Source organism: Dendropsophus ebraccatus, chromosome 4 (assembly GCF_027789765.1).
Source record: "Dendropsophus ebraccatus isolate aDenEbr1 chromosome 4, aDenEbr1.pat, whole genome shotgun sequence".
NCBI classification, from domain to species: domain Eukaryota; kingdom Metazoa; phylum Chordata; class Amphibia; order Anura; family Hylidae; genus Dendropsophus; species Dendropsophus ebraccatus.
In genome coordinates this window covers 106,368,147-106,395,851 of record NC_091457.1, presented here as the reverse complement: position 1 = coordinate 106,395,851, position 27,705 = coordinate 106,368,147, and the positions used below count along the sequence as shown (strand labels likewise).

The 27,705-nt window shown below is 42.3% G+C and overlaps 1 protein-coding gene across 1 annotated transcript; it reads right to left on the bottom strand.

The window, feature by feature from the left end:
* On the bottom strand, positions 1-23,598 carry LRRN1 (leucine rich repeat neuronal 1). Its single transcript, XM_069968707.1, has 2 exons — positions 23,438-23,598; positions 1-4,768 (listed from the first exon to the last, which is right to left on the bottom strand). Exon 2 carries the CDS (start codon positions 4,664-4,666, stop codon positions 2,516-2,518), a length of 2,151 nt encoding a protein of 716 aa, XP_069824808.1. The 5' UTR covers positions 4,667-4,768; positions 23,438-23,598; the 3' UTR covers positions 1-2,515.
* Between the last annotated feature and the right edge of the window lie 4,107 nt (positions 23,599-27,705).

Genomic DNA, 27,705 nt, shown 5'->3' with positions numbered 1-27,705 from the left:
ATTTTATATAGAAAACAGCATATTGTACAGAATAAAGTGTATCTAGGCTCTATACAAGTACTCTGCATTATATGTCATTCAGGGGTGAGGTGAGCTGCACGCTACTCTCTACTGTGTTACTAGGCTCAGCAGGATAGTATGACATTGTGCTTTAACAAGGAAGGTGACATGCGGTAACAGTCATGTGACAAGTGGCCCCTGTCGCCACTGAACGTTGAAAGTTATTTTCTTCCTGAGGTCTCAATGCACCTTGTAATGTTATCAAAAACCTTTTTAATGTGGCGAAGAAATGAGACGTTTTCAGAAGCAGCCACTCACCTCTCACGCATGATACTCAGGATGAAAAGTCCTTAAAGAGCACCCATTGTCTACCCATCCAGCAGTGGCAGCTATTCCCCTCACCAGGGAGACAGCGTATCCGATCACTCAGGAGTTATTATGGCATGGCTCTTCTATAGAAACTGAAAACATCATGCCTCCCCCGCAAATCCACTGCTTGTGTATTACATATGGCTGCCAGTAAGCGAGGAGGGTGCAGGTAAAATCTCTCTAAGCTGAGAGAGGACATATTGCTAGGACAGCTCTACAAGGAAGCTTTTATCTTCTACTACAAAAAGGGTTCAGGTTCCCGTTCCCCATCAGTCCAAAAAATTCCAGAGAATAAGTTGATACAACAATACAGTCAGTTCACTTGTTTGGGGCAGTGACGAATTTCGTATGCTGTGGGCAGGGTATTTGCCCTCTGGTCTCGTCTCTCCCCGCTCCAAACCAACAAGTGTTCATGTTGGGCGCTGGCCGGGATACAAATCAGCCCTTTGCCAAAATAATTAAAAGAAGGTAACGTCTGAGACAGGAAATGATTCAGGAGCGAGAAAAACAAAAATCCCCCCCCCCCCCCAAATAAAGCTGCGATACGCTATACTAGATTAACCGAAATAATCCAGGCTGAATAATATCAATCTGCTGCCAAACCAGCAAAGACACGGCTCGGTGGTTACTGCGCCACCTGCCCAGAAAGCGACATGCTGCAAAGGCTGCCTTTACTTACGGTAACGGAAAGCTACATAAGTGCGCTGTTCCTGGAATTCATTTTTTGGGGCCAACAAAGGTTGAATATAATTACATTGTATTGTTAAAATGCATAATGGTTGAGTAACACTGCATCTATTTTATTACATATTATGTGTCTCCTACTCCAGTATAAATCCCCTATGTCACTGCTGTACTTCACCTAGATGCCATGCAGCACGGCAAGGTTACAGTGACATTAAAAATCATGGTCACAGTCAGGCTGTAACTTCTATTTGTAACCACCTGATTTAGCTTCGCTGAGACTTGAGATCCTGGAGCAATAAGTAAGTAACAACTAAGGTCACATACAGAAAAATGTTGGGCACCTAAGGATGGATGAGATTTGAGGCAAACTATGGTGCATGTGTTTAGTGGGTTACTGCAAAACTAATGTGTGACAAAGGTTCATCAATCATTGTAGTAATTCCCAGCAAAGGATAATATGGTAAAATTCTGGAGACTATATGAGGTTGTCGTTCTGCATGGGGCATCATTCAGTGTAGCCTCACATAAATATGAACAGCCCTTGAAGAGCAAACAGATCTGCTGGCTTCCCTATATCTGGTACACTGGAATTTAGAATGCAGCTCTAGGTCACCTCCAAGGGCAGCAAATACATATAGATCTAATGAGAGTCAAAATGCTGAACACCAGATTATAGGGTTAGGTGGAGTGACCGTTCCATAGACTTCTATATGATATCGATTAAAGGGCATTCATTAACCTTAGCTACATTTGGAAAAGAATGAGGTGCCCTACAAAGAATCTAAATTTACACCCTAAGGGTATGTGCACAAGGGCTAAAACCTTGCCCAAGTGTGATTCTGTGCCACGGTGAGTCCTGGCTAGTGTGTGTGTGTGTGTGCGTGTGTGTGTGTGTGTGTGTGGGGGGGGGGGGGGGGTAGGCTGCCCAAAAGTTCCCCAGAAGTGAAACTGCACAATTTTTAACGTGGATGTTAATGTTTCTACATCAAAAATCATATGCTTAGTGGCCGTGTGGGCTTGCCCTACCACCCAGGGCACATGCTTCCCCCCCCCATCTATCACTTGGCTGCGCCTATGTTATATCTGCTATATATTTGCATTCAAGAAATACATCTCAAGCTCCCATGAAGAAACGTAATGATGAGATTGCAATTTTTGAAAATATCTTCCTAGGTCTTAAAGGGATTTAAATTGATGTTCAATAATTGACAAGCGTCTTTAGCTTGAAATGGGACCAAGCATCGACTATCCAGGCAAGCAGGGCAGTCAGCAGCTCACTTTTGGCAGCCGTTCATTGTTTTCTGGCCAGGCAGCACACATTATTATTAACAAAGGAAAAAAAAAAGATAAAGGGGCTTGTAAGGAAAAACCTAAGGGGGGCATGGGAGGGGGGGGGGGGGGGAGTGTTGTAGTCATCTCCAACAGTCATTGTGCTCTGTTCAGATGTCTCCATCAGGAGTTACCACATGTAATAGCTCCGGGATGTATCCACCTGGGAGGCTTTGGTCTCCACAGTCCCGTCTTTCTCCTTCTCGCTGTCCCCCTCCCACAGGCTGATGAGTGGGGGGTATAACTCATTCAGTGGGATAGATGACGTTTTCTGCATGTACTTCTTCAGGGAATGGCGATAGTTTTTCCTCTGGAATCGTTTTGCTGCATAAACAGAGACAGAAGCAAAACTGATCAGGGCAAAAAGAGAACCCATCACAGCAGCCAGAGCTGCACTGGTTTCTTGATCGGTGACAGTCAATGAGTAGGATGTCCCTTTGGTGGTGACATTGATGCAGGCACGCTGTGCTTGTTGATGTAGACCAGATACCGTCAGACATACTTCATACTCTGTAGCAGGTTGGAGATGGGTCAAGTTGTATTCATGGACATCAGCAGGAACACGGGCCGTGTATGTGATGTGTGGGTTATCAATCTTCATTGTGGCAGAAGACCATTTAAGGTTAGAAGCTAAAATGCTGGAACTAACCTTCCAGGACACTAGGACTGAACTGGCTTCAGTCTGCTGAACATATAGGCGCAAAGCCTGTGACCCATCCAGAAGGGTGCCATTTATACGCAGTGTGGCCACCCTGGTGTCTGCTCCTTCAGAGTTTTGTGCCACGCATGTATATCGGCCAGAGTCCTCTACCTGTACATTGCTGATTTGGAGTGTTCCTTCCCCACTCAAGCGATATTTATCAGACAATGTTTCTGTGGTGACTTTATGTCCCATTGGGGTAACCCAATAGATTTCAGGCTCAGGTTCTGCCATTGCTCTACAATCCAAGGAAATGGTCATACCCAAGTCAAGGCTGAGGTGGCTGGGGAAAGTGTCTTGAGATATCATAGGTAAACATTGCTCTCCAGCAGGGTCTTGAGCCAAAGCCTCTTTCACAGACTGGCCTCGATATTCTGGGGGCAATGCACAAAACATGGATAGCGGCTCCATAAAACGGATAGTGGTCTGGTTGGAACCCATCCAGTGTAGGACACAGTCACAACGTAGGGGATTACTGTGGATACTAATTTCGCGCAGATTGGGCAGGGATTCTACCGTCCCCTTATACACAGAGTTCAGTGCATTATTATTGAGCATCAAGCTCTCCAGGGTAGGCACGTTACGGAAGGCGGAGCGGTGGATATAGGACAGTTTCGGATTGTTTGTAGCTTCAAGCTTTGTTAATTCAGGGAGATTGTCTAGAGCATGGCGATCCAGAGACACAAGTTCTGCCATGTTATTGATCCCAAGCTCCTTTAAACGTAACATGTTCTTGAAGTCACCTTCTTGAATCTTTCGGATGGGATTTTTATTAAGATCCAAAAATTTTAGGTTAGGAAGTTTCTGTAGGGCCACCTGGGGAACTTTACTGAGTTTATTGTCATAAAATGATAAACTCTCCAGATTATCTAATCCCAGAAAAGCATTTCCTGGAATGTCACTAAGATACATGCCAGCCAAGACTAAGCTCCGCAAATTGGTTAGTGGTTGGAAATTTAAATCCAGTATACCGATTACTGGATTCTCTCCGATCATTAGTATCTCCAAGTTAGGGGTGGACTCAAACCAGCGGCTGTCAATAATCCGCAGTTTATTAGAGTTTAGGTGTAGGCGGAGTAAACTGCGCAGTCCAGCAAAGGCACTAGGTGAGATGGAACTCAGCTGATTGTGGTTGATGTAGAGTTCCTCCAGGTTGATCAAGTCTTGAAGACAGTAGTCAGTCATTTCAAACACTTGGTTCTCCTCCAGGTGCAGAGTGGTGAGCTGGCTAAGATTTGCCAGGCCCACATCCTGAATGGAGGTGATATTATTCTGGGAAAGATCAAGCTCTGTAAGGTTTACCAGCTGCTGAAGTTCTCCGTTAGTCCGTTCAATGTTGTTGCTCTGCAGTAGAAGCACCTGGGTGTCTGAAGAAAGGTTTGCCGGGATCTTGGTTAGACGTAAATCGTTGCAGTCCACAGTTTTGGCCTCACGGTAGGTGGACTGTGGAGTAAACCAAGGGCGGTTACCGCACACACAGAGCTGAGGACATTCATTGGCTTGAGAGCCTGTTAACAAAGTGATGAGAAATCCAATCATCAACTTGTAAGACATCAAGTCAAGAAGCTTCCTATAGGCCATGGTCACTGCCTAAGAAGATACTGTTGTTGATAAGAATCTTGGAAAAGTGTTGATAAAAATCTTGACCCTGGTTTTCTGTTTTCTTCCTTTCTTGGAATCAAACTGAAATAGAAAAGAGATACCTTTTAAGTTTGATAAGTGAAGTGAAAGCTATACAAAATAGCAAAAATAGAAAAATAAAAAGGCACAATCAACCCCCCCCCCATCCCCAAGTCTATTAGAAAATTGCACAACATTCATTATACAAAGACTATGCTTTATTTTTGTAGATCATGAAAACCCCTTTAAATCCACAATGCTGGTCCTGGTTTGTACATTGTACTTTACATATACAACTGTGTGGATTATATTCTTTCAATATGTTTCCGGCCCTTACCTATTATCCTCTATTGAACAAACAATAAAAAGACGTAGAGCTTAGGGAACAATGCTGAAGAATGAGACCAGGACAGAGACTATCACAATTGCCCTCCATACTCACAAGCTATTCATACACAAATCTCCTGACAGCTGGGACTGGGGACTCGGGGTCACAGAATGACAGCTAATCTATATTAACTCTCTTCTTCCCCCAGGGGTCCACAGCTTGTGCTTCCAAGACCCAGGAGATGTAACAACTTTAGACAAAGAAGAGACATGGAGTGAGGTTTCTCTCCATTGAGAAATATGACCTACAGCATGTGTAACTGCATGTGGAAATACAGTACAGTAGATGTATGATTCCTGCTCTTGTTACTATGCAAAACGGATAGACTCAGTACATTATGGCCTAAAGGGTTTTTTTAGTCAGTGAAAACATCAGAGCAGCGGGTTTTCAACCTGTGTCTCTCCAGCTGTCGGGTTGACCTCCAGCATGGAGACTGTCAGATCCAGATTGTAAATATAGTTTTACAGCAGCTGGAAAGCCACAGGTTGGAGACCACTGCTTACGGGGAAACCCCACTTTTACAAAATTTCACAATATCTGTAAATAACTACACTATGTTTTCTTCTCTGTTCACATTCAAAGCTGCATTTAGAATTTTGTGTGTTTCTTGTAAGACATCTACTGTGCTAGAGGTTATATGAGACAGATAGAGTTAAAGGAAACCTGTCATCACTCTCATGCTGCCTGAACTGAGTCATTGGAGCAGTCCCCATGGAATTCCTTCTACCCCACCTGCCTTGATAGATAGATCTCTTCCTTTTTGGGTATAGGGGGAGTGATATATCAATTAAGGCTGGTGGGGTGGGCACAAGTCACCCGGGCCCATCCTGATGACTTATGATTTAGACAGAATGATGACAGGTTTCCTATAAGGCTAGCCAAAGATGTAATGGCCGTAGTAATCGATCCAACTGTTAATGATTTCTATAGTGCACAATAGGCCATTTCTAGCAGAATCTTAGTGCTCCTAAGCCCCATTGCAAAATCCAGATGAGGGCCCCCTAGGTATGATGTTATACAATAGCTAGGTCTAGTACTGCTGACCGTATGTGTGGTAGAAGGGCCCCTATCTAAATATTGTTCTGACCAGTCAAGAAGATAAAATTAGAGATATATATTCCTGTAATCTGGGGGTTACGGTCTCTACTTTTACATATTAGTTTTATAGACTTTTCTTTAATAGACCAGAATATCTGATAATCTTGCATCTTTATGGTCCTGTTGATGCCAAACTAGAGGAAATTCACTGTAAATGATTATAATGGCAGACAAGGAGTATACGGACAGTGCCAGCTCCCTACTAGCTGCAGAAAGTGAGAGCACAGGGGACTATATGACCAGGCTGTGTGTGGGGACAGTCCCTGGCTCTTTCAATGATGGGGACTGATGTGACTTCAGCTCTGCAGCAGGATGAATAGATTCTGCTTTGCTCTGCAGAACTGGGCAGCCTGACAAAGGAGAATGGAGATTGCACAAAGCATTTCAGTGCCAGCTCGGCTCACGCAACGCACCTCTTTGCATGCCCCCTGCTTTGCCCATCAACCATCCCGTACCCAGGTCCACACATATATAGACCCAATCTACACTCTCTTGTTCTGAGCTTTTATCAGTTACTTTGTTGCTGGAGTCTTTGTGCAGTAAATTCCTTCACGTTAAGAATGAAGGGGACATCTGGCATGAGTGCCTCATTGCCATGCAAATCACGAGGCTGGCAGGGGGTATGCCTGGTGTGAATCCACACCTCAGCTGGGAACACTAAATAACTTACTAACCCCCTCAATGGTCAAGGAAGGAGGGGGAGGCATTAGGGTACCACAAAGGAGATAGGTAGGAGACCTTAAGAAAACCAGAGACAAAAGGACACAAAGGAGGGACAAAGACAGAAGAAACTACAGAACCTGCCGCAAGCATACAGACAACCAGAGGCAGCACTGAATAACCACTATACAGTCATATACATTACATCATTCATTCATTCATATATACATATAATATATAATCATATCTGCATATTCTTTGCCTGCCTCTCTCCAGTTGAGAATAGGGTGCAATGCATTCACTGATCCTACTACACTCATCCACTCTGCAGTGGCTGATAACAGGGAGTAATAGATTCTATGCAGCTTTGGGGCAGATGGGAGAAGACATACACCTTAATTAAATATTCCCAGCATACAATGGACAATGGTTTCAGTTTCTCGCTTTAAAGGTTTTATTAGTATTTTTGGAACTACATATGCCATTGGCAGGTTCTCTAGATTCCTGCTGCTTTCCATTAGATGTGACTTCTTTATCCAGAGTGGGGAGTGGGGAGGGGGGCACTGGACAAGGTTACTGTAATGACTCAAATGTATCAGATAAATGACGTCCTTCAGCTGACAAGCCTGAACATTTAGTAGAGCCCCGGGGTCACACAGGGTGAGGGGGCAGCACCAGTCATTTTTATTGCAAAGCTGAGTATTCCCCTTGTGGCCTGAACTTTCCTTAGATCCTCGTATCACCTTACAGCTTCACCTCCAGCTAATGGTTTAGATGTTGCACAGCAAAGAATACACTGGTTGGGTGTTAACCAGTAAACTCTATTTGATGTAGCCGAGAAGAATTTGTCCAGTTACTCTTTGGGACTGTATTGCTTATAGCTTGTGATAACTCTACGGCTATGTTTTATATATGAGCCACCTTCTTCAGTGGATCTGTTTGGCAAATGGACTGCACTTGGTCTCAATTAAATTATATTCGGCCCAATAGGCTATGTTCACACAACGTCTTTTTGTGGCCATTATGTGGGTGTTTTCTTGGACGGCCGCCATTTTGGCAAAAAAAATGGCCATTTTATGCAAATGATGGACGGCCAAAAAAAATTGTGTGAACATAGCCATAATGTCAATAAGCCCAATGACAATGGTGAATGCAGCCTTACAATCCTTTCTAGAACTCTGGTTGGTTCAGTGGACATTGACTGCACATCTATCTGCTGAGATCAGAAACAAAACCGCTTCATTCTCAGGATCAGTAGGAGTCCCACATTCTAGGACTGCACAAATCCCACTTCTATGATCAGCCCTGCTGACATGCCCTGCAAGAGCTCTCTAGCAAGAAACTGTAAAGTCAGTCCTGCTACATAGAACACACAGCATACAATCCGCCAGAGCATCAAATAATAACCACCAGCAAGACAGCAGGCTGCTAAAGCGATAACTGCAATTATAACTACAGAAAATTCCAAATAAATATACATAATGAACATTATTATAATCCGCAATAATTCACCAAGCAACCATAGACTGATTCATAACTCCGCTACACCAGAGTATTCAACAATATTACTCCAGCAGAAGCTCCGGGAGCAAAGGAGTAATAAAATGGCTATAAATATTTTACTCCAGCTGTGGATTATACGTCTGTTGTTGTAATAATAACAGGACTCATTTGAGGCTAAGCACGGGGGTGGGGAGTAATAATAAGGGGTTAATTATTATAGAAAATAGAAGGGGTCAGACACTATACATATATGTTATGGGCCAAAAAAAAAAACTGACCAAACACTATGTGGACCCAGCCTAATGTTCACACTCAGTATTTTGAACCTCATTCCGAGATGTAAAGACTTAGACTTACACCTCAAAAAGTCCAAAAGACAAGCATTTTTCCAACCGAGCAGCAGTAAAAACGTCTTTCAGTTTACATGTGCTTTCATTTTATGGCTGTAATTATAACGGCCCTAAAATTAAGTGCCAGAGATTTGTTTTGAACCGATGCTGTAAAAAATGAATATTGTTTTGAACTTTTTGGGAACATTTACTGCCCATGGCTGGTTAGCAAATTGCATATTAGCATTTTCAGAGAAAACACCTCAAAATGTTCCAAATGTCAGGAAAAAAAATCTCAAAATAAGCCTTTACTATACAGTATGTGAGCATAGAAACCCAAGAAAAAAAACATAGTGACTTCAAATAGAAAATACCACCAAAACACCACTAAAATCACCATAAGGTTTTGTGCACACATTTTTTTGGGGGGGCCATTTCACGGACATATTTAGGGCACCAAAACGTGACTAGTTTATGCAAATTACACTTTGGCACAAAAATGACAGCTATCCAAAACACGGCCACGAAATGGCCAAAAAAGAGATATTGTGTGAGCTAGGCTGTATTAAAATAACATCATTTTTTGGCTGTATTTTTGGATGGACATCATTTTAAGGCAAATATACAGCTATATTTTAATAATATAGCCGTATTTTCATCTCAAAACGATGGCCATCCAAAACTACAGCCAAAAAATGACATTTTGTAAATATAGCCTAAAGTTATGGTCCCACGTCTTTTTTAGGTGAAAAACAACAGTTTTTTTTTTTTATAATGACGTTCGTCATTAATAATCATGATCATTAATAATGTCCGTCATTATTAAAAACAGCAGTTTTTTTCATAAAAGATTTGCTAAGTTTCTGTATTTTTAACCCACTAGTTTTGGTTAAAAAAAATACTGATCAATAGACTGAGTGAAATACTGTGTGTGAACATAGTCACACAATGCAGCAAAATCAATAAACTAGGGATGAAGATGCTTTCTGAGGGCACTAGGAAAAGGATCAATGGTATAAGCCATTAGGGCCAGTGGCACCCCCAGGGGCGTTACTAGAAAGGGCTGGGCCACATAGTAAACCTTTGATTGGTCCTCCCTTCTTCCCCATCCTACTTTAGGCAATCCCCCTGTTTGTTAGCCCTCTACCTATTAGATAGTATATGTTAGGCATCTTGTATGCCCCCAGTTGACAGTGCCCCCCATGGTAGAAATCTCCCCTACTGTACCCTTTGGAAGGCATCTCCCATTGTGTACCCTGTGGTAGGCATCTCACCTCGTAACCCCCTCCCCCCATACTTAGTGTCCTTCATGGTAGGCATGGTAGGATGATTACAGCTCAGGAGGCCCAGTGTATTGCAGGGATGGCCGCCTTGTCAGTTCCACTCCTGATTTTGGTTGTAAAAATACTGACTAAAAGATGGATGGCAATATGTGTGAACATAGCCTAAGACTACGCACACAATATGTAAAAACATATGAAATACAGCCTTTACATCATGTGAAGATAGCCTAAAGGTGGATTAACACGCTGTGAATTTGCTGTGAATTTTCTGCAACTGTTCTGCAGCAGATCTTCAACTAATTTTCAATACATTGATTTGTTTTGGTGCAGAAATACTACACATTTTCCACAGTGTGTGAACATATCCTAATGGCCATACTTCCTCAAGCAGAAAAAGGTAAGACTGTATCTTGCTCGCGTTTGGCTGGACAATAGAAATTGGGAGGATAATAAAACTATATATAATGCCTATATGCTGTCCATAATCTCAGGCCTGAGCATACAGGTAACATCACAGAAATGCAGTGCCCTCATGTCAATGTACAGTAATCCTGCGCTGCTGAGATAAACACTTGTATCCATGTGAGTTAAACCACCCAGGCATGAGATCACAGGGAGGAAAAATGGGCCACATGGGATTATAATCACTGCTGATTATTTATTTCTATGGGGATGAGAGGTTGTATGGTTTACATCCAAACTGTGCAACTATGTAACCAGCCAGGTGTCACTGCAGTGCTCTGAATGGTGTACCATGATACATGCTGCAGCTGTAGCAGCCACCCAGGCAGAAGAGCTGGGGTCACATCACATGGGATTACTAGGAAAGACCACAGAAACAGACCACTCCACATACTAATTCATAAGGGCACCAGAGCATTAAATCATCTAAAAATTTCCCGTAGCACATTAGATCCACTACAAAGGCCAATGGGATAGCACATACCAAGGATCTCTACCCACACACCAGAACACTAGCACTTGGGACAAGATCACAAACTACTCCAGAGCTGTCCCCTCCCGAGGGTAACATAGAAATTACTGTATTGTTACTGTATTGTTGGATGGCAGATAATTCTAGATGACTTTACTCAAGGAATCAATGTTGCATCTCTAATACTAAGATATTACATCACACTATGTGGCTGGAGCATCACACTAGGTCCTTGGGTCACCTATAGAGATTCTGCAGTGTCTAGGCTAAATACCATAAAATCAATACAATAAATAATTCTATTGATTAATACATTATTAGCACATGTGACCCTAGAAAATCATCAGAAATATTTGGTATTTGATAAAATAACAGATCTCTGAAACCTCACACTAAATCCCTTGGTTAATGGAGTAATCTAGATTACTAGGACAGGATCTTATGATGATCTCTAGTACAGTAATCAGATTACATGGACATAGCAGAATACGCCACTATATACTACTAGAGCTCTGGAATTACATACACCATCACTGTCCTGCTACATGGGACTGGATTACCAGTGATTTTAGTGTAATATTCTTATGCACTGGTGAAATCACATTGAATCCATCTACAAAGAAATCAGATCACAATAGGTTTCATTAGGATCTTACTAGGGCAGGGTCTTATTTGAGTTGATAGACTGCAGAGATTGCTGGGGAGGAAGATCACAAGAAGATCGTATGTAAATAGGGTGGAATAAGCCGTCAGCAGTCGGTGATCCCTGTCAGCAGCCTCAGCAGCTGAGATCACAAGGAGGAGGCTCCTGTGCACCTGTGCCTGATCCCGCTTCATGTGCCCCAGAAATATCACAGGCTGCTAAACTAACATCATTCCAGCGATGTCTCATATAGAGCTGGAGCTATTAGCCATACAAACCAGTGCACACCAGTCTGCCCTCAGAATAAAGCAAGTGCAAAAGTCACATAAACACCCAATATACACAAACACATAAAACAACCACACAATATACCAATAAAAGTAACCACCATACAATACAGCAGGCACATCCTCAATAGGCAGCTGCACTGGAGGAACACAACATACACCAATACTGTACAATACAATAACACACACTGACACTGCACACTCACCCTATACAGCACTGTATACATACAAGGCTAAGCAGCCCAGACCCAAAGATATACAGGCAAAGAGCACGATGCAACTAACACACAATTCACACTGTGCACTGAATACAATACACACTATGCACTGCACACACAATGCAAACTATATACTACACAAACACACTATGCACTGTATACAATACACACTATGCACTGCACACACAATGCAAACTATATACTACACAAACACACTATGCACTGTATACAATACACACTATGCACTGCACACACAATGCAAACTATATACTACACAAACACACTATGCACTGTATACAATACACACTATGCACTGCACACACAATGCACACTATATACTACACACACACTATGCACTGTATACAATACACACTATGCACTGCACACACAATGCACACTATATACTACACACACACTATGCACTGTACACAATACACACTACAGATTATACAAACTATGCACCACACACACACTGGAGAGAAGCAGCGGTGCCCTCCACATAGTGTACTGTACACATACTGTAGATGCAAACACAAAGCTTTACAATGAATAGAGAGAAGCATCTGCCTCCCTATACACAGATGACACAATGCTCTGCTTACAGTAACACACATAGTATAGTAGATGTAGAGCAGCACTCACCTCTTCTATGTGTTCTTCATGTCCCCTCTGTCCCCATTCCCCCCATATCACCTCACCCCTCTGCCTTCTCTCCAGGACTGAGCCTGCCTCCCTCCTGCCCCTGGGGTAAGTCCAGCACTGGTCAGCTGTGATTGGCTGCTGCTGGGAGCTCCATCTGCACCGGGAACAATGGATGGGGGAGGTAGGAGCCTGTGTGGCCGGGAGGAGGGGAGAGGACACAGGCTGGGAAAGTGGAAGGTGCTGGGAGGAGGGAGCAGGCAGGTGGAGGAGAGCAGCCTCCAACTTCTGCAGCAACCAAAATAACAATCTACAAGATGATGGATGTGGGATTATTTCTTGTCTGCCAGGAGAAACTGTAATACAAACAACAGCAGACATCCTCCTCCTCTTCATCCTCACCATCATCATCATCAGCACTGTAATCATCACCAAATGATACTTCGCACATTCTCACTATTATTATTATTTACAAAGAGAAATTGTAACACAAATAACATCAACCATCCTCCTCCCATCATCTTTGTAACCATGACCAAAGGATACCCCGAACAGCCTCACCATCACCATCCAATGAAGCATGTCCAGGACATTATGACTTTTATTATTTACAAAGAGAAACTGTAACACAAATAACAACATCAACCATCCTCCTCCTCCTCCTCCCCGTCATCAACACTGTAAACATCACCAAGGGATACCCAGGACATTATCACTTTTATTATTTACTAGGAAACATTGTAACACAAATAACAACAACAACCACCATCTCCCTCCGCCCCATCATTCTAACCATCCCCATCCAACAAAGCATGTCTATTATCACTACTGTTATCCACAAACAGGAATTGCAGTTTAATGTGAATAGTAACCCACCCTCCTCCTCTGCATCACTGTCATCCAGCCAGCAGAGAATACTGGCAGAATTAGCTCTATTGCAATAATAATAATAATAATAATAATAATAATAATTATTATTATTACTACTTTGATTTACTGGAAGAAATGAGAATTTAATACTAATAATATCATCATCATCATCTAGCAAAGTGTGACATTGTTGTGTCCACCATATGTCAATGTGTCATGGTCTTGTTCCCCAAGTGTCAGTGTGTCATTGTTTTGTACCCTAAGTGTCAGTGTGTCACAGCCCTGTACCCCCAGATCTCAGCGCTTTTGTCCTTTCTTCCAAGTGTCTGTATGTCATTGTCCTGTAGCCCCTGGTATCAGTCTTTTTTACCCCAAATGTAAGTGTGTCAATTGCTCTGTACCCCAGATATCACTGTGTCATAGTCCTGTACCCCCTAGTGTTAGTGGGTTAGTGTCCTTTATCCTCAATATCAGTGTGCCATTTTTCTAATTCCCTCTAATGTCAGTCAGCGTGTCATTTTTGTTTTACAATTGCGTTATGGTTTTGTACCTGAGACGCTTATCTCTTTGTTCCCCAGTTTGGTATAATATATCAGTCCAGGTAACATGTATCAGCCTGGATTGCACAAGGTTCTCTCATCTATGAGACACTAACCTGGTAAATGGAGTCAGAAAAGGTTATGTTCACCCACAGTATTTTTGGTCAGTATTTTTCAACCAAAACCAGGAGTAGATGAAAAATACAGTAAGGCTATGTTCACACACTGTTGTAATTTTGTGAAAAGCTATCATTTAATGGCAAATAATTGCTGTTATTTTAAAACAATGACCATTGCAGCTCCCACAAGTTGGATTGGTTGGATGGGCACTTCTGGCGTACCATACGGTCAAGCTGCTCCCACAACAGCTCAATGGGGTTCAGATCTGGTGACTGCGCTGGCCACTCCATTACCGATAGAATACCAGCTGCCTGCTTCTGCTGTAAATAGTTCTTGCACAATTTGGAGGTGTGTTTAGGGTCATTGTCCTGTTGTAGGATGAAATTGGCTCCAATCAAGCGCTGTCCACTGGGTATGGCATGGCGTTGCAAAATTGAGTGATAGCCTTCCTTATTCAGAATCCCTTTTACCATGTACAAATCTCCCACCTTAACAGCGCCAAAGCAACCCCAGACCATCACATCACCTCCACCATGCTTCACAGATGGCGTCAGGCATTCTTCCAGCATCTTTTCATTTGTTCTGCGTCTCACAAACGTTCTTCTTTGTGATCCAAACACCTCAAACTTGGATTCATCCGCCCACAACACTCTTTTCCAGTCTTCCTCTGTCCAATGTCTGTGTTCTTTTGCCCATCTTAATCTTTTTCTTTTATTGGCCAGTCTCAGATATGGCTTTTTCTTTGCCACTCTGCCCTGAAGCCCAAAATCCTGCAGCCGCCTCTTCACTGTAGATGTTGACACTGGTGTTTTGCGGGTACTATTTAACCCTTTGAAGACCAGGCCCAAAATGACCCAGTGGACTGCGCAAATTTTGATCTTAGTGTTTCCGTTTTTCCCTCCTCCCCTTCTAAGAGCTCTAGCACTTTCAGTTTTCTATCTACAGGCCATGTAAGGGCTTATTTGTTACAGGAATAGTTGTACTTTGTAATGGCGTCATTCATTTTACCATAACATGTATGATGGAATTCCAAATATATTATTTATGAAGATATAAATTGGTGAAATCGCAAAAAAGAATGCAATATGGTAACGTTTGGGGGGTTCCTGTGTCTACGTAATGCACTATACGGTAAAAGCGACATGATACTATTATTCTATAGATCAGTCCGAACACAACCATATACAGGTTTACACAGATTCTCTAATGTTATAAATTTTTTTAAATGAAATCCTTTTTTTTTTGGCAATTAAATATTAATAAAATGGGCCTATTGTGACGCTTATAACAGTTTTATTTTTTCACCTACGGGGCTGTATGGGGTGTCATTTTTTCCGCCATGATCTCTAGTTTTTATTAATACCATATTTGTGAAGATCGGACGTTTTGATCACTTTTTATAAATTTTTTTTTTATATATAATGTAACATAAAATCGGTAATCCGCGCACTTTTTTCCCTCTTTTCGTGTACGCCGTTTACCGTTCGCAATGACGCTTATATTATTATTATATTATATTTTAATAGATCAGACAATTACGCACGCTACGGTATATTATATGTTTATTTATTTTTATATGTTTTATTTATATAATGGGAAAGGGGGGTGATTTCAACTTTTATTGGGGGAGGGGTTTTGTGGTAGTGTATTGGTGTTTTTAACTTTTTTTTTTTACACATTTGAAGTCCCTTTGGGGGACTTTTACATACATTAGTTTGATTTCTACACTGATGAATGCTATGCCATAGGCATAGCATTGATCAGTGTTATCGGCGATCTGCTCATTGAGCCTGCCTGTGCAGGCTTAGTGCAGCAGATCGCCGATCGGACCGCACGGAGGCAGGTGAGAGACCTCCGGCAGTCCGTTTTACCGATCGGGACCCCCGCAGTCACACTGCGGGGGTCCCGATCGGTAAGGGACAGGGGACTCCCCCTGTCACTTACACTTAAACGCCGCGGTCGCGCCGCGATCGCGGCGTTTAAGGAGTTAATGACACGCGGCAGCGCGATCGCTGCAGCGTGTCATTACCGGTGAGGTCCCGGCTGCTGGTTGCAGCCGGCCCCCACCTGCTATGAAGCGCGCTCCACTCCGGAGCACGCTTCATAGCCGGAGAAACACCCAGGGCGTACAGTTACGCCCTAGGTCGTCTGGGGACAGACTTCCATGGCGTAACTATACGCCCTGGGTCGTCTAGGGGTTAATGAAGATGCCAGGGACCTGTGAGGCATCTGTTTCTCAAACTAGAGACTCTAATGTGCTTATCTTCTTGCTTTGTTGTGCAACGCGGCCTCCCACTTCTTTTTCTACTCTGGTTAGAGCCTGTTTGTGCTGTCCTCTGAAGGGAATAGTACACACCGTTGTAGGAAATCTTCAATTTCTTAGCAATTTCTCGCATGGAATAGCCTTCATTTCTAAGAACAATAATAGACTGTCGAGTTTCAGATGAAAGTTCTCTTTTTCTGGCCATTTTGAGTGTTTAATTGACTCCACAAATGTGATGCTCCAGAAACACAATTTGCTCAAAGGAAGGTCAGTTTTGTAGCTTCTGTAACGAGCTAGACTGTTTTCAGATGTGTGAACATGATTGCACAAGGGTTTTCTAATCATCAATTAGCCTTCTGAGCCACTGAGCAAACACATTGTACCATTAGAACACTGGAGTGATAGTTGCTGGAAATGGGCCTCTATACATCTACAGTCAGCAACATAGTAACATAGTAAATAAGGTTGAAAGAAGACAAGAGTCCATCAGGTTCAACCTAGGGGAACCCTACTGTGTTGATCCAGGGAAGGCAAAAACCCCTGTGAGGCAGACGACAATTGCCCCACCACAGGGAGAAAACTCCCCCCCCCCGACTTCAATGGCAACCAGAATAATCCTTGGATCAACGTATCACCGGAAATCTAATGCCCATAACTTGTAATATTTAACTTATTTAATGAATCGGCCATGACAACATCATGTGGCAGAGAGTTCCACAGTCTTACCACTCGTACAGTAAAGTACCTGCGTCGATGCAGATGATAAAATCTTCTTTCCTCTAGACGTAGAGGATGCCCCCTTGTCATGGTTACAGTCCTAGGAGTAAAAAGATCACTACAAAGATCTCTGTACTGTGCATTCATATATTTGTACATTGTGATCAGATCGCCCCTAAGACGTCATATGAAAAAGTTTGGGCACCCCTGTTAATCTTAATCCTTTTTAGTTATCAAAATTTGGGTTTTTGCAACAGCTATTTCAGTTTGATATATCTAATAACTGATGGACACAGTAATATTTCAGGATTGAAATGAGGTTTATTGTACTAACAGAAAATGTACAATATGCATTAAAAAAATTGACAGGTGCAAAAGTATGGGTACCCTTATCATTTTCTTGATTTGAATACTCCTAACTACTTTTTACTGACTTTACTGAAGCACTAAATTGGTTTGGTAACCTCATTGAGCTTTGAACTTCACAGCCAGGTGTATCCAATCATGAGAGAAGGTATTTAAGGTGGCCACTTGCAAGTTGTTCTCCTATTTGAATCTCCTCTGAAGAGTGGCATCTCCTCAAAACAACTCTCACATGATCTGAAAACAAAGATTGTTCAACATATAGTTGTTCAGGGGAAGGATACAAAAAGTTGTCTCAGAGATTTAACCTGTCAGTTTCCACTGTGAGGAACATAGTAAGGAAATGAAAGACCACAGGGAGAGTTCTTGTTAAGCCCAGAAGTGGCAGGCCAAGAAAAATATCAGAAAGGGAGAGAAGAAAAATGGTAAGAACAGCCAAGGACAAACAACAGACCACCTCCAAAGACCTGCAGCATCATTTTGCTGCAGATGGTGTCACTGTGCATCGGTCAACAATACAGCGCACTTTGCACAAGAAGAAGCTGTATGGGAGAGTGATGCGAAAGAAGCCGTTTCTGCAAGCATGCCACACACAGAGTCACCTGAGGTATGCAAAAGCACATTTGGACAAGCCAATGTCATTTTGGGAGAAGGTCCTGTGGACTGATGAGACAAATATTGAGTTGTGTGGTCATACAAAAAGGTGTTATGCATGGCAGCCAAAAAACACAGCATTCCAAGAAAAACACTTGCTAACCACTGGAAAATTTGGTGGAGGTTCCATCATGCTTTGGGGCTGTGTGGCCAATGCCAGCACCGGGAATCTTGTTAAAGTTGAGGGTCGCATGGATTCCACTCAGTATCAGCAGATTCTTGAGAATAATGTTCAAGAATCAGTGACAAAGTTGAAGTTGCGTCGGGGCTGGATATTTCAGCAAGACAATGATCCAAAACTACTCAGTCATTCCTGCAGATGAACAATTACAATGTTCTGGAATGGCCATCCCAGTCCTCAGACCTGAATATCATTGGACATTTGTGGGATGAGAAGTGGGCTGTCCATGCTCGACAACCATCAATTTTAACTGAACTGGAATTGTTTTGTAAAGAGGAATGGTCAAAAATACCTTCATCCAGGATTCAGGAACTCATTAAAACCTACAGGAAGTGACTAGAGGCTGTTATTTTTGCAAAAGGAGGATCTACTAAATATTAATGTCACCTTTCTGTAGAGGTGCCCATACTTTTTCACCTGTCAAATTTTGGTTGAATGCATATTGTACATTTTCTGTTAGTACAATAAACCTCATTTCAATCCTAAAATATTACTGTGTCCATCAGTTATTAGATATATCAAACTGAAAAAGCTGTTGCAAAAAAACTAATTTTGATAACTAAAAATAATTAAGATTAATAGGGGTGCCCAAACTTTTTCATATGACTGTATGTAGATATTGCACCAAAAACCAGACATTTGCAGCTAGAATAGTCATTTACCACATTAGCAATGTATAGAGTGTATTTGTTTAAAGTTAGGACTAGTTTCAAGTTATTTTCATTGAAAAGTACAGTGCTTTTCCTTCAAAAATAAGGACATTTCAATGTGACCCCAAACTTTTGAACGGTAGTGTATATATTAAATGTATGGGGCCTATTGTCTCCTCACCCTTTTCCCTTTTGCTATGTGTCACCTGTTGAGAAACAGGTGTGGCCTATCCACCATAATAGAAACAATAGATATCTATGTATCCTCCATGTGCCAAGGGAAGACATCTCCCCTTTCTTTCTCCATGGGAATTCCCAGGGTCTGTGCTGCAATGTGTATCTGCATATAATCACTCAGGGTCACAGGTCACAGACATGGCTGATGGACTTACCATCTGTCCTTGCAGGCAGTGATGCTATGACTAGCCTGATGTAAATGAGGGGGTGAGACCATGTAAATGTATAATACCTTCCTCATTACAGGAATGTGCCACTACTGGTGTGAAGTGATGCTTTGTGTCCAGCGACAAAATCCCAGCTGTCTAATAAAGACAATAGAGTGTTCCTGACATGACAGATTCCCCTATTGTCTGAGGCTCACATTGTATCCAGCAGCCCTCCATCTTATAGCCCAGAGCTGCCTTCTTCATTACAATTCTTCTTTACTTTATAATAACATCTTGACGGACTTCACAAGGTCAAAGAGTGACTCAAATTAAGGGGAAAAAAGAAAAACTGGGGGAGATTTATCAAACTGGTGTAAAGTAGAATTGTTTTAGTTGCCCCTAGTAACCAGTCAGATTCCACTTTTCATTTTTCAAAGAATCTTTTTGGAATCAAAGATAGAATCTGATTGGTTGCTAAGGGCAACTAAGACAATTCTACTTTACACTAGTTTGATAAATCTCCCCCTATGTGTTTATTTTAAAGGGGAACTATCAGCAGGTTAGAAGTATTGGGGCACTGGGTGATGAGGATGAAGGGAAGTTTCTTATCTTCATCTTCAGTGCCGTTTTCTTGACATTAGCAGTTTAATCCATATACTAATAAGTTGTTATGGTGCACTGGGGGGCTGGGGGGGGGGGGGGGAATCAAGCATGCTCGAGTTGGCCTCATCTCCAATGTCCACCTCTGATCACCACTTTACATCGTAAATTAAAGGGAATCTGTCAGCTGGGATGACAGCAGTGAGCCCGCCCGCCCCCACGGTGGAACCATGGATACTTACCCTTTCCTGAAAGTCCCGCTCCTGGACCCAGTCTTGGGGCAGAGATCTTGCCATTGGAAGCCGTGCGCGCGCTCAGCAGAGATAAGTCCGATGCCCATGGAGAATGACTGCTCCAATCTCTATGGGCATCGGACTCAGGTATCTCAGGTAATTAGTATACAGCACGCGCTCACCTTCCGGCGCCGATATTTCTGTCCGGGGACCGGGTCTAGGAGCGGGACTTACAGGAAAGGGGAGGTATCCGGGGCTTCACTGGGGGTCGGGCAGGCTCGGCGCCATCCTCCCGGGTGACAGGTTTTCTGTAAGGGTGAGTTCACACAACTTTTTTTAGGCAAAATATGCCCATATTTTTTGGCTGCTTCACAGAGGTTTTTTTTGGATGGCTGTCATTTTGGTGCCTAAATGCAGACATTATATGGAAATTACAGACGTAATTTGCATGAACAGACGCGTTTCACAGCAAAATGACAGCTGTCCAAAAAAAAACTCCAAATATTAAACATGATCATTATTTAGGACCTACTTTTTGCTAAATTATGACCGTAATTTGTAAGAATTTTCTTGTATCTTAACACATCTAGAGAAGCTGTGGGAGTTTCTAAAGATTTGTAGGGTTGTAGTGTGGGGAAGTGAAGTATTAAGTTCCTTTTCTCAGGCTCCAATAAAAGATGGGGCGAAGTCTGCCTCCTTAGTTAAAGGGGTACTCCAGCAGGGGGGGCACTTTTTTGCTGGGACCGGGGAGGAGGTGGCAAAAAAGTGCCCCCCCCCCACTGGAGTACCGCTTTAATAGGCCATTATATATTTTAGAGACTAAACCTTTAGAAAGTCCATCCATGTTCAGATAGTTTTCTAGCCATGAGGAATCTCTATAGGAAGGAAATTCTTTTAAGAATCTCTGGCACAAAATTTCAAAAAATGAGGTCACTTTATACATTTATTTGATTGTATTTTTCAGCGGGGACCTGCGTGTTCCTTAAAGGAGATGTCCGGCCTAAATGTTTTTTCTGAATTCCTGCCCACAATCAGAAGTTAAATAAACTTGTAATGTACCCCCTCCTTTGCTGCCGGAAGTTGTGAAGTTTAACAAAAATTGATTTTGTCACGAACCGCTCGGCGCCATTTTGATTTGATTTGATTGATTTGATCACGATCCGAGGCGTTCCTTATGCCGGGACAGGTACACCCTCTTCATTATTTGGGCGGTCTTAGGCAGGATGGAGACACCCCCTTCATTATGTGGGCGTTCATATGCAGATTGTCTATGCCCGCTTGCTGAGCTGGGTGTTCTTCTCCAGCCCCGCAATGCCCTCCGCTCTCGTCACAGCTCCTATCAGCGTGATTCCAGATAGGCATGCCCGCCTCTGTGTGTGACTACTGGTCCGGTCACATGGTTTTACAGGCATTCTACACAGCATGTAAGCTGTAAAACCACGTGATCGGGTTGCCGATAACACAGAGCAGGAGTGGGTCCTGAAAGCAATACTGATTACACTGCTCGCCGGTATGTTTACTATGATGATGGAGCGGGAGGTAGGACCGGGGGGCGGGACAAAGAGGAAGGCTGGAGGGAGTGGGCTGGACGAGAAGGTAATGGGGAGGATACAGTGAGCTTGACGGACAAAGAAGAGGATGCTGGGAGATGTAGGAACTGGGCTGCATGTGAATGCAGCTCAGACTGGAAGTCAGGACAGAACAGATGATGCTGATAAAGGGTTATGTGGGGGTCAGAGACCAGCGATTCTGGTCTCAAACGTTTCCTATATAGAAGGTATACAAAACCCCTTGATTATTATGCTATTGTTTTTTTTTTAGTAGATCCTGGAGTTGTTCTTTAATGCTTATGATTTTATGTGTACCTGACCTTTCCAATAAAATAAGTTTGGATAAAAAAACAATTATGACAGTATTTTGATTTTTTTTACTGTGTGTGAACTTCCATCTTTATACGTAGGAGTCCATGAATGTGCTATGAATGGGCTATGTTCCCACAATAACGGCCATAAATAATGATCAATCAATTGCTTTTTTTTTTGCCTAAAAAAAAAGTTGTGGGAACATAGCCTCAGTGTTAAGTCACTTTATACACATCCTGAGTTACAGGCTATGGCTAGGTTCACACATCGTCTTTTATTAGTAAAGAACGGACGCAGATTGCAATGGCCTCAGCGTCCTTTCTTTACTGCAGGGGCGGCATTCAACGCAATGCTGTGTTCACATATTGTTATTCTAACGCCAGTTCTTTAGAAACGGGCGTTAGAATAATGTGCCTGTCAATTATTTCCGGGGGCTGTTCACTGAACAGCGTCTGGAAAGATCAGCTGTTTACACAATGCAATGTGCAGCGGTGGCAATACATTGACTATTGAAAATGGCTAATTGATTTGCGGGCACACCCGACGGTGCCCGCAAATCAATTGTCAAGAAAGAACGTTCCTGCAGCTGTTAAACGATGTGTGAACATAGCCTCTGTAACTTTTGTTTTCACCCACATTTTTGGACAGCTGTATTTTTGCCTCAAAATGATGGCCATCAGCTGAGAGTCAATGGGGAAATATGAAACGCAATACCCGCATGAAGTTTTTGGGTTTGGCAGTTTTATCAGGGCCTTTTGCCGTTTTTCGACTCCTTTGCATTTTTGCTAAATTGCAGCAGACTTTAGGGGAGATTTATCAAACATGGTGTAAAGTGAAACTGTCTCAGTTGCCCCTAGCAACCAATCAGATTCCACCTTTCATTTTCCAAAGAGTCTGTGAGGAATGAAAGGTGGAATCTGATTGGTTGCTAGGGGCAACTGAGCCAGTTTCACTTTACACAATGTTTGATAAATCTCCCCCCATAAGTTTGATTTGGGTTTTTATCGGTGTTTTTCCCCAAAAGATTTCTGTAGGGAGATAAATACGTTACGTCTATATGTATATTGGCATTATTTATGGCAGTTCTCAATTCTCCAATAGAAACCTTGGAACACATGATGAAAGAATCACATGACTTGTACTGCAAAACAACACAAAGAATAAACATGCCTGTAGTAATTCACACGAAAATGAGAAAATGCCAGGAAAAACATAAACAGCTAAAATAACTGCAGCCATTTTTTTGGTGTTTTTTATGGCTTTTCCCCCCCAGTTTCAGAGGGAAGCCTTAATGTCGGTATTTTGCACTTACCTGTATAATATCTTGATCTATGGTTTTGCTATGGGTTAATGTTCTCTGAATCTTCTACATCTTTCTGTCTCTATTTACATTGTGTTCGAGTCGCCTTGCGGTAAATCTAAAGCTAACAGAGCTTGTAATGGCGCTGACTGGTTCCTGCACTGAAAGTACCCAGCTGTGAGAGGAGCATGATATGCCCAGGACACTGTCGGGATTGTGTTATTCCCGTGCTGCTCGCTCCCGCCCGTGTATACTTCTTGTAACGTTGTATCTGCTTGACCTCCCCCTGTGTAACACCAGAACTGTAGCGTTTGTGGAGAATGCTTCTGACACACAGTCCTGTAATGTCATTGATCAAGTTATGTTAACCCCAATGACAGGAAGTAAATTGAAGCGAATAATAATTCATTATAACTGACAGACATCAAGGAGCTTAGTGAGCTGGGATATTGTACCATAGCGGCAGCTCATATACAAATACACAGTTCAATGGCTGGTTAGGAATTATAGACATGTCTCTCCCCAGCAATAAGTCATCATGGAGCTTCTTAAAGGGATTGTCTACTTTTATTTATGTGCTTTTGATGTGCTTTTTACCTCACCTTACCTTACCTCACCTCAAATATATTAGCCTGTTTCCTGTAAACATGGATATATGTGCCAGGTCCAGTGTGGATACAGTGGCATACATCGCAGCCTTCCACTAGAGACATATCTAGTAGAATCATCTCAATGTATACTTCAGATGTGGTGTGAACAAAGCCTTAGAAAACTGCAAACCTTTTCATTAGACAAAGATTTACATAAAGCATCTTCTATACAAATATGGTAGCGGTGGGGTTGGTTCTAAAAATGGGTACATCCCTTTAAGTAGGTCTATATTGTGTTCTGCAGTATGTTAGCTTTGATTGACAGGAACAGGCTGATGTCTATGAAGCAGTGACATAATGGCAGATCTTTTAAGGGTTGAAGTGTTTTCTGTACATGCTTTTGGTTCGAAGCAGGTGGTGTCTGGGGTGTGGCAGGAATGTGGCCGGCTGTGACCACCTACCAGAAATACTCAGACAAATGCTGATATATATATATATATATATATATATATATATATATATATATATATATATGGAGCCAGATATTACTGACCAGTACACCCCTCCCTCCAGGGTGCTGTCTAACCCTATTTTATTGCCCTATTTAAAGGGGAAGCATCATAATTAAACTTCTATGTTTTTGTTTAAAGGGGGGTGTAAAGTTTTTTAAAAGCATCATTTCTGCATCATTTCACACTTTGGGTTACTCCACCTAAAAACCAAAGGGGTTGGGTATGCTCAGGGCTGCAAGGAAGAATTATACAATAGGCTTCAATAGATTAGGATTACAGAGCAACTTTGGTTGCACGACACACAGATCGTGACATGTTGCACATAATGTTAGTGAATTGCATTGAAATTGCAACAACATTTAAATAAATCCATCCTTGGCGTTTTTTTGGTCGCAGTTCACAACGGCAGGTCTGAGATTTGGATATGTTGTTAACAGCCAATTTAAAACTGTATTATTATTATTAATATTATTAACTGTGATTAGGCCGTGTGACATCAAGTCACCCAAAATGCTCTCCCAGCATTTGTGCCGCCCAAATGACTGATCACGAATGCTGGTGAAGAAAGTGAAGGCGCACTAACATGGTAGCCTAGAACAAGAAGCTTCGCAGCTTTGGATCGCTCTGGCGCATGCGCAGTATTTTAACCAGGACTGAATAGGAGAAATACAGCCAGGGGGCAAAACTAAAGACAAGGGGGTGGGAGGAAGAAAGAGGAGAGGCGTTGCAGGCCTAGGGCATGGATGCCATAGGCCACGCCTCTGTGTCACCGCTGCTTAAGAATAAAATATCTTTTTTTCCCACCAACCATGGCACCAGGCGGATATTGAATGATACCACCACGGTACCGCTGGTTTGGGGGCGTTGGTTGGTGAACACAGATTCAGTTTAGGCAGCAGGACAAGTGTTGCTACGAGCCAAGTACATTTGTTGTCTTGAGAATCCTTGATTTGGGCCCTAAACTTAATAGTGTTAAACTTGATCCTTTAGTTTTCTCCTTTAATAGGTGATAAGTTCCAGGGATCACTGCTGGGTTTTGGTCTAGATAAGTCATCATCCCGTGCCAGGGACTCTGCAGCCACATATGTCCTGTCTATGGCTGAATACACTGAGCACAGGAGCAGGAAGGAGTCACATGCACACACAACTGAAGGGAGAGATCTGTGACCTTGAATCTATGAGTATCTGATAATATTCTGTATGCAGTGCAGAAAAACTCAGAATCTCATTTCTCATATCGTGAATATAGAATGCTAATGGGCTGATGTATCTAAACCTATTGCATGCGATGCTGTTTCCTAAACCCCTGTATCTGAGCCTTGTGTGATACTGTCTGCTGAGCCCTTGTATCTAAGCCTTTTATGTGTGATATGGTCTACTAAATCACTGTATGTAATCTATTCAAGCATAAAAGTGTGCTGCTAAACCTGTGTACCTTACCCTATCATGTGTGATACCGTCTAATCCCATTGTGTGTGATATTGTCTGCTGAGCCTGTGTATCTAATGTATGTGTGATACTGTCTGCTAAGCTGCTGTATGTAATCCTATAAAATGTGATACTGTGCTGCTGAACCTGTGTATCTAAGCCTATTATATGTAATAGCTTACCATATCTTAGCCTAATATGTGTGATACCCTTCGTTGAATATTTGTATCTAATGCTATCATGTTTGATACCATACATTTTATCATGTTTCTAAAGCTACGTTCACATCTGATATGGAACCCACATTTGGTGTATACATCAGTAGACAGACTAAACAGTATGCCAGTATACCATGGCATAAACATGCTCAATGAAATTCAATTGTCTAAACATAGTACTAGTGACTATGTTGGGTCTATTTCCAAAAATATACTGTAAGTCCATGTTTGCCCATTAATTTTAATGGACCTGGCACAGGTACATTGTGGTATACATTGGCAAACCATTCTGCTGCAATGTATATCCTGAATATTCAGTCTTTATCAAATGTCAAATGTGAACCTAGCGTGAGCCTATCATGTGTTTGTGTATCTAATGCTATCATGTTTGATTCTGTCTAGGGATGGTCGGAACCGGCCGAGGTTCGGGTTCGTACAAACCCGAACTTTGCTAAGCTGTGCTTGTTGAGCTTCTGTATCTAAACCTCTCAAATGTGACACTATGTGATGAGCCATTTAATCTGAAACTGGCCATAGACATAATAAAAGTCTGACATGGGTAAACGCCAGTCTGATGTGCCAGCCATTGTGAATGAATGTTTGATTGTAATTCACAGATCGTGACCAACTGAAGTGTCAAAATCAGCCATCTCAGCCTACCAGACTGTCTTATTTATAGCTTAGTGCCCCACCCAGTACCATATTATACACCCCCCCCACCACCCCCCAATACCGAGTGCTTTCTATATCTCCAAATAATTGGAGACTTGGTAATGTATAATCTTCTTGTACTTGGCTGCAGAGATAGTGAAGCGCCCCGGAGACCTGCAGCCCAGAGAATCTGAGTAACCAGCCGCCGATGAAATGAGTTTTAATATTTCATACAGTCTTCCTGCCAGGACACATTTTGCTTTTAAGCTGGCAGGATGTCCAGGCGCCCTCTCCTCCCCCACCGCCCTCTCAGGAATATATTTTATTTAGAGACGTTGGGATGTTGGCTGACAGGATGCCATTGTCTGAGCAGCCATTTATCATAATTAACATTTTACTTGGAGCTGGAGGTGTAAGAACAAGGGAACGGGTGACCCAAATGTTACAGATGGCAATTCTCCTCAAGGTTGGTTAACTTGATGGTTCTGGGCTATTAAATCCCTGCTATACTGATGTCTAAAAACAGAAGGAAATAATGTGGTGCTGAATGGGGGGGTCATCCAGTCTGATATAAATAAAGGTGAATCAGTATAATAAAAAGTTTTGCGACTTTCTAATAAACTTAATCGTTTCATGCATGCCAGTTTTGTGGTGTATACATGTCACACATTTTTGTGCATGTCTCATTTAGTACAATTTATGAGTTTTCTCAATTTTGTGCAACTCAATCCACTTTTTTTTTTCAAAATGTGAACATGGCTTACCGGGAAGGGGTGTTGGACTCCTACGATCACACATTTACCTATTCCCATTGGAAAATTGGTGTGCGTTAGCTAGGAGCTGGTTTAGATTGTAGTGCACAGATGGCGAAAAATGCAGGA

What these genes read in the sequence shown, in the direction of transcription:
- LRRN1 (XM_069968707.1), bottom strand. Translation starts at nt 4,666, where the DNA reads ATGGCCTATAGGAAGCTTCTTGACTTGATGTCTTACAAGTTGATGATT.